The sequence below is a fragment of the Rhyacophila brunnea genome, unplaced genomic scaffold (genome assembly GCF_057557595.1).
Source record: "Rhyacophila brunnea isolate RB1 unplaced genomic scaffold, BYU_Rbru_1.0 scaffold_1, whole genome shotgun sequence".
NCBI lineage: Eukaryota > Metazoa > Arthropoda > Insecta > Trichoptera > Rhyacophilidae > Rhyacophila > Rhyacophila brunnea.
The window spans coordinates 20,447,189-20,455,557 of record NW_028232751.1 but is presented as its reverse complement, the minus strand read 5'-3'; the positions used below and the strand labels follow the sequence as shown (position 1 = coordinate 20,455,557).

Genomic DNA, 8,369 nt, shown 5'->3' with positions numbered 1-8,369 from the left:
CGATTCAACCATATATTTAAAATATTTAATAGCTCCCAAACAAAGCAGCGACCTTTTTTTGGATTATTTATTTTTTTGCTTCTCACGGATTATTTTGGCGTTGTTTTTCTTATATTGGCAACTTTTTTTCCGATTTCTCAAAATTATAGTATTTTGGGCGTACTTTACCTGTTTTATATCGTACATAGTACACAGACGAAAATTATAGTACAAATACTATAATTATAGTACGGTTGGCAACACTGCCATGGAACGAACGATAACAATGATACCAACAGAGCCAACGAATATGACCAATTCCAATATTTTGAAACTAGCAAAAATCTTACCCGATTATAGGCCGCTTTTTGGGGGAAAATTATTATATTCGCACAATTTTAAAATTGAGAAGATTGGACGGTGCCATATTTTTAAACATTTAAAATTTAGTATACCTACTCAATAGTATTGTAGAATATTATTATAATTATGTATAATAGGTACCAAATCTTTTTGACATGATGTACCATTCAGATGTGATAGATAATGAAAGGAGTTTTACCTACCTAATGGTAGGTAAAACTCCTTTCATTACTCGCTATTGACTCTGAAGTCCCTTGAGATATCTGTTTTTTATCACCTGGTAAAGCAAGATAGATCCTGCAAGATAAGGTGGATGAACGTAACGTGAGAATTAGATATAGCATCTCCTTGCTTTTAGGCTCAGTGCACCGAGCTGAACAGAGAGATCAACATATTTTGTTCCCCCGCTGTAGAAGCCTGTGTGTCTATCGGTCTCTGGTAAAATGTTTTAAAAGTAGCTTCTTGGCACCAATTACCTCTCTGCAGGATGTCATCTATGGGGTGGTTCTCTAACCAATTTAGAGAGGCGACTGCTGATCGAGTACTGCCTGGTGATTCCTGTACCCCTGCATCAGCGAGTACTGACTTCACCCAATTTCCGATGACTGCTCGAGTCGCCGGTTTTGGGGGGCCTCGTGACGAGATAAATAATGGCGGAATATTACCACCCTCTTCTCTTCTCTCATTGGAAACGCAGATAAGTTTTCGTAGCCAAAATACTGGATCGATGTTTTGGCAACTGGAAGCGCTTAATTTCCATCCAGATTGGCGGTGCCTTGATGTGTCCGTCTTGGAACCAAACACTGGCCATAGAATTATATGGTCGCCATTATCAACTAGGCCATTATCCGCTACACTGAATAGGGTAAGGTCATGAACCCGTCGTCCCGATGCGAGTAATAATAGTATAGCTGTTCTGCGTGAAACTTCATACAGGTTGTATACTAGTGGTGTTGTTTTCTTGAGGTAGTCCACGATTATTCTTGGATCCCAAATCGGTGGTTTTGTAGGTCTAGTCTTGCGGGTGTATATAGCTATTAACATATGACGCACTACTATGTTACTGCTGATGTCTTTACTGATCATAGGTTTGCAAAAAGTAGCTATGGCTGACTTATGTACAAGAATAGTGTTATATGAAAGACCTTCCTTATTGTATAAGTGACCCAGGTATCTAGCCACTTCAATCGGCTCGGGGGTATTAAAGCTTATCGTGTTGTCCATGCACCATATCTTCCATTTGTCCCATGCAGGTCGATAAGTCTTCAAAGTGGATGGTCGCCAGCCGGCAGTGAGAAGTGATCTGTCCTCTACCGACCAGCTAGAAACTAACTCTGCCCACCCAAAATTATCCATAACTGGAGTGATAGGTCCCGGACTTGTGAAGGTGGATGGTTTGTTACCGTATCCACTAGAAATGACTCCAAGTGCGGGATCGGGTAGGGGGGTTCCAGTGATCTCTGCTGTAGGTCTGCGCTCCAAAAACACTTCTTCCACCATGGGGCCACTAGTAAATATTTTCCCCTTGCCATGTTCAGGTGTGCCAATACTTGTGGAATTAGATTCGGTGGCGGGAATATCCAAGCTAGTTTGAAGTCCCACTGTCGACTGAAGGCATCGTGGAACAGTGCAAGGGCATCGTTCGGATTTCGTGAGACATACGTTGCGACAACATGGGCTGTGTTGGACGCGAACAGGTCTACATCTGGGAGTCCCCATCTTTGAAATAGGAGAGCTGTAGCCGCCATAACTAGGTGCCATTCTGGGATAATTTTGCTGCGTGAGAGATGGTCTGCCACGCTGTTGTATTTTCCTGGAAGGTATTGTGCAGTCAATGATATACTGGCCTGGTTGGCGATTTCCAGGATCTGTGGGCAAATACTTAGTAAGGTTGCAGACTTTGTGCCCCCTTCGTTGTTGATGTAGGCCACCACTTTTTTGTTGTCGGTTTGTAGGAGTAATTCTGATCCCCTGAGCATTTGCTCCCGGAGTTGTATGGCTGAGAGTACAGCATACAGCTCTTTTCGGTTGGAGTACCACGTGCATTGGCGTTTTGTCCATGTACCTGATAGGTGGCACTCGTCTAACTGCGCCCCCCAGCCTGAATCGGCTGCGTCTGTGGTGAGGAAGTGATTGTAGGTTGCCCTGTGAATCTTTCCTGAGGAGCCCACCGCTCGAATCCACCACATGATGTCCTCTCGAGCTTGTGGTGGAATCGATGTTGATTTTTGAGGGTGGCTCCTTGATAATTGAGCGCTCGTACGTTGTAGACGTCGACAATGCAACCTCCCCTGTGGAGTGACGAAGGTTGCAAAGTTGAGTCACCCGAGGAGGCGTTGGGCCTGCCTGAGCGACCAACTGCCTTTTTGGATCTGCAATTGCAGGTGGTGCGAAGTGATGTGCACTTCTCTGTTGATAGATATTTCCGATTGTTGTGAGTATCCCACGTGATACCCAAGAACTCCCGCTGTTGGCTTGGAATCAGACAAATTTTTTTCTTGTTGATTATCCAGCCTAGTGCCTGCATGAAATCTATCATATAAGTCAGTTGCGACAGAAGAATCTCTCTGGACTGATTTGCCATCAGAAAGTCGTCTAAGTAAGTGACGATTCTCATACCATTTCCCCGGAGGTGTTCGGCCATCCAGTTTGTTAATGAGGCAAATAGTCTTGGTGCTGCCGACAGTCCAAACGGAAGGCACGTGAATTGAAGGAGTTCTCCTTGGTAAACTAGCCGAAGAAATCGGCGATGTTGTATAGCTATAGGTACATGTAGGTACGCTTGGCTTAGGTCTATTTTTACTAACCAGTCTTCCCTTTGCAGGAATGTTGGGACCTTGAACGGCCTTGGTTGTAGGAAACCGTTTAGGCGTTTTAGGTTGAAGACGGATCGTTGACTGCCGTCTTGCTTCCTTACTAGGAACAGGGTTGAGAGGAAGCTCGGAGATGGTTCTGCTAATTCCAATACTCCCGATTTCGTCGATTCCCTCGGCGTCGGCCTCTCGGCAAGCCACCCCTAACCTGGTCTGGTATCCTCCTCGTGTATCCCTGCCTCCGAAAGGTGTCCTTGTGTCCACCTGTCGAAGTGCTAGGTTGACTCTCCCTGCCCTGGTCAACCACTTTGGTGGTCTGATCGAAGACCTAATCACGACCCTCACCTCTTTCTAGGAAGCCTGCCAGTTTATCTTTATTGAAGATATGTTCGGCGCTAGGTGGGATCTTGTTAATAGCCACTCGGGTGAAGGTGTCTTTTATACCGGAGAGGATTTTCTTCCGCCTCTTCTGAACCAACTCTGCCCGTTTTCCACAAAGGATTCGGGTGACGTCCTCAGACACTTTGTTGAGTGCTGAAGAGGGCCCGAACTCCTTTACGACCGTCTCAAAAAGAGCCGTACCGATGGTGTGGTCGCTGACAGAGTCGACCACTCGCTGTAATGCGTCCCGAATACACTCCTTTTGAGCGAGCATCGCATTTTGGAGGTCGGCCATCGTACGCTCCATTAGATGTATCGTATGCGATGAACAATCGTAGGGGCGTAACTCTTCGTTGAGTCCCAACTCAACGAAAGACGGGGCCGCCAAATACTGTTTTTGGGTTTCAGCGTAGCGAACCCCCGCCCAATTATCTGTGTCGAACAGTTGGAACCTGGTAAGTTCCGCTACCTGAGCTTTGTCTGGCGTCGGAAAAGCAGGCTCCTGAACTACGACACTAAATACTAGCAACGGAATCCTATTGGGTTTTTCCGCTGTTTCAGGCCTTGCAGGTGGCCGTAAAAAACTTACCGGAGAGTCGATGTTTACCGTCGGCCTCTGCGGAGTAGGCACCACTGCAGGCAGATCCTGTTGGGTCAAGATTGAAAAAATCTGTGATACCTTGTTATCCATTGACATTTTTTTTTTTTTTTCTAGATGCCTTTATGGATACCTCGCATTTACTATCGAGGTTTCTTAAGGACTTTGGCACGCAAACTACTCTACTTGATGCTAGTCAAATGAAAATTGTGCCGGCTGAGAGAATATGCCTTATTGAAAACTGTTCTTCTACCCTCATCGGGTATTGCTAATTTGAATTCGCAATTCGCAATTTGCTCATATGAAACCGCCTTGCAAAAACCCTGGAAAATTTATCCAGTGACATTACTGTTGCCCTCAGTTCACCCACTGGATCGTCCAACAGCAATTCCGACTCATTCGAGTCGGTATCCATCGCTAGTCCCTCCGCGACGTTGCTGGCTTCATTACGCTCCATTATTGCACAATTTTCACAATTTAACTGCACTTAAACGTTTGACAAATTTTTTTCGCTTCCGAACAAAGGGAAAACAATCAACTAATTGAAGAACCAAAGACAAAGCACGCTACGATAGAAGCGTCAGTCCTGCCAGCCGGTAAAACAATATGAGCAACCAGAGAGATACTTAATCGAGAAGAAAAGGGGGTAAAAACGGGCCAGCACAGAAGAACACAAGGCGAAAAATACGATCAACATCTCAAGGGACTTCAGAGTCAATAGCGAATAGTAGGGCAGAGCGGGGTCACTTGATCATGATTTTGCTGAAAGCAGTATAGCTTCTAATTAATGAAGAAATAAGAAATGATATCTTTTAAACCAGTTAAGTTGTTTATTTGGTCATGTAACTTCATCAAAAAACTGTAACAAAGACGATGTTTACAAGACTAAATTTACATTAATGTCACAAATAATGCCAGATGGCTCAGTTGACCCCACCTAGTGGAGTCAACTGAGCCACCCAATGGGGTCAGTTGAGCCAGTGGGCGTAGAAAGGTTTTTTTCATCAGAGCAATATTAAATACAAACAAAATCTTTCTTAAATCTTTAATCCAAGTTATTAGAAAACAATAGGAAATATAGTTATACTTGTCTGTCCTTTTTTCTTCTTTTGGAGATTTTTAGTTTTCTTAACAGGTCGTTTCTCTTCATCAGATTCAGAGGAACTCTTCAAAATAGCTTTCTTCACTGTCAGTTTCTTCGATTTTACTATCTTCTTGCTACCCTCACTTTTCCGTTTACTTTGTTCTGCAGCAACCTGGTCCTTCTCAGGTGTATCTGTTACTTTCAGGTGTACCTTCGTTATGGCTCAAATGACCCCTTCCCCAAATTATTACTAATTGGATTGAGCCACCCAAAGACTATTGAAAATAGATTATTTTTGATACTGTCATCGCATAAACACACTATTTTTAAATCAAAATACATTTACCGGATTGCCGTAACACCACAGACATGTGCTTGAGAGTCTTGAGACCAAAAAGTATGAGGAACTGCTTTCTTTACTTTTGGCGTGAAAATAGTAAGGCCATCCTCCCACGGCGCAACTTATGTCCGTCGGAACTGAAACTAAAATTCCAGCCAGTATCTAGCTAATGTATTTCAATGGCGGTTCGCTGACGGCGAGACTGGAATCTCTCAGCTTCAAAACGGTCGCGAAGAGATGCGACATGCTAGTCGCGCGGTCTCTGAAGTTTCCAGTCACCGTAAAACAGTGGTACCAACATCATTAGATTTCGGTGAAAAATCATATTTTCTTACCAAAATTTGTTGAATGTTAATTGGAAAATCAAAATAACCTTATGTAAACGCTGCAGCGCGCGTGTTGTCAGTTTTTGTACAACACGGTTAATAGTTGAGTTTGACAGTTTGAGGTTATGTGATTATTATTTCAACTGGGTTTCAGTAGCGCCGTGTGCGAAGCATCACATTGGTCAGTTTATGAGTTCCTTCATAAACCAGTTCCATCAGATTTCAGTTGCGCCGTGGGAGGATGGCCTAACACCGCACGTTCACAGTCACATCGAACACCGGACGGTGACGATGCAATTGCGGATTGGCTGCCTACCCCTCCTGCTTTGTTCGGAATCCACCGCTTGTATCTACAATCACAATGCAAGTGATACTACGGGTGGCTCAGGTGACCCCGTGGCTCAAATGACCCCGCTCTGCCCTAGATAGGAACCTACCGTTAAATTATAATTAAAATTATGAATAAACATAATCAATTTGATGAAAAAATATAATAATTATTACCTGTATTAGTGAGCATAAATAATTAATGGTAGGTACCTACCAAAGAGATTGGACTCCTCCCCAGAGGTAGCACACAAATGTCAGTGTGTACTCGTTTTGTGAGAGAAAGTTCTATTTCTCTGAAATTAGGTACACTTTGCTGCAAATGGGCCATACTTGGACATAAAAACGCCCCACTGAGTATTTTTTTTTATCAACACAAGCTTACAACCAACTTATGATAAACGTATTTTCATTATAAAAAGTTCCCGCAATAAAAACTTTATTAGGATTCAGGGTAAGAAAAAATAATGCAAATGGATGTAAGTATTTTATTTTTAATAACACAAAAAACACAATAATATTATGAAAAATTATACACAAATCAGTTAATAGCAAATGGTTAAATATTGGAATAAGAAATATGGTCTAGTTTGTACATATTGTTCTATATAAAATAACATAGCATTATTGTTTAGATAAAATGGTTAAATAAAAAACACAAATAATTACAGTTAATTACAAACAAAAAAAAGTTTATTATATTACCTACCTATTTACACATGTGTATTTTGAAAATATTTTATGAAATAAAAAATATAACATGGGTTCGTTTTTGACATATTATATATAAAATTACTTGTTTAAACAAACCTATTAGACACAAAATACAGGTAGGTATGTTGAAAACTTGATTATATAGTTAATTACAATATTTTATCTATTTAACTCACTTTTTTACCGAGAAATACTTCCCACACAGTAATGAATATTTATATGGCACCCAGCTCTCCCGCCCGACTGCATCAATCCACAATTTCCGAGGAACTTCATTATTCGGAAATCTGAAATAATTTAATTTATATAACATTATAAAATTGCTACATATACTCCATTACATAGTTCATATAAATACAATTTTATGTTTGGTATTCTTAAAAATATATTTAACTCTGAAATGAAATATAAAATCTATCTAAATAATGAATGTCATTAACTATAACAGTTTTTACTTTGAAAAACACATCGTATATTTTGGGTTCAAAATAATATTATGCATACGGTCCTGGATTTTTCGCAATAAACAACCATTTGACGTTTGATGTAAAAGTTGTGAATTGTTATTGTAAAAGATCTTTTAGAAAAAACTATCAATGTATAAATAATTAATAGTATGCATATTGTTCCGAAATGCTGCTACTCATTTGTATTCTTCCATTAATAAACATTTTTTTACCGAATAATAACGTATAATAATACACTCGAAGAAAATAATATTTTACTTCTTTCAAAATCGAGAGAATAACAATATTATATCCGCCATGTTGTTTTACCACACGAACTTGGAGTAGTAGCTCCAGAATACCAACATTACCAACTGTCTTTCTCCGATTCGTATTTTTTAGTACATAAATAATGGCGTGTTCCTTCTCCAGTCTTCTAATCTCTTTGGAACCTACCTATTTTGTATCAAATATAATATATTAACTACCTATCCATATTCTGTTATACCTATTCGATTTATTTGATTATGGTTCTATTAAAACGACAATTTAATTTCTACAGTAAAATAACAACCTAGGTGCTTACTATTTTATTTGACAGATCTAATAATTATTATATTATGACATCTCGCGCATGACATTAGCAAAGAGTGGATTATTTTGCTTGGTGAAAATATTTTGTCGCTTTTTGAATTTCCTTTCTTTTCTACGGAACGTGATACGTTACTTTTGTTTTGTAATATTCAGTTTACCTACCTATGTGAAACCTATTTTCTAATAGTGTTTCAATATTTTTTGTTGATGTGAATTTTATCGCATACACTACAATAAATAAAAATATTATTATCTATGGTTAAAATTCTATTTCAAATATTCATCACAAGAGCGTGCTGCCGGGATAGTTTGACAGTTCTGTTTTGACAATTGAAATTCGACCATAGACTAATAAATACTATATTTATTAAACTACTAATTCTGACGTTCTGTTCTGACACTTC

The 8,369-nt window shown here is 40.1% G+C and overlaps 1 protein-coding gene across 1 annotated transcript; it reads right to left on the bottom strand.

Annotated features, from left to right (window-relative positions):
• Window positions 1-1,670: 1,670 nt before the first annotated feature.
• LOC147079568 (uncharacterized) lies at window positions 1,671-2,531 on the bottom strand. Its single transcript, XM_085961019.1, has one exon. The coding sequence runs from the start codon at window positions 2,529-2,531 to the stop codon at window positions 1,671-1,673; it is 861 nt and encodes a 286-aa protein (XP_085817145.1).
• Window positions 2,532-8,369: the final 5,838 nt, after the last annotated feature.

Excerpts from the sequence above, each read along its gene's own strand:
- LOC147079568 (XM_085961019.1), bottom strand. The coding sequence starts at position 2,531 with ATGTGGTGGATTCGAGCGGTGGGCTCCTCAGGAAAGATTCACAGGGCA.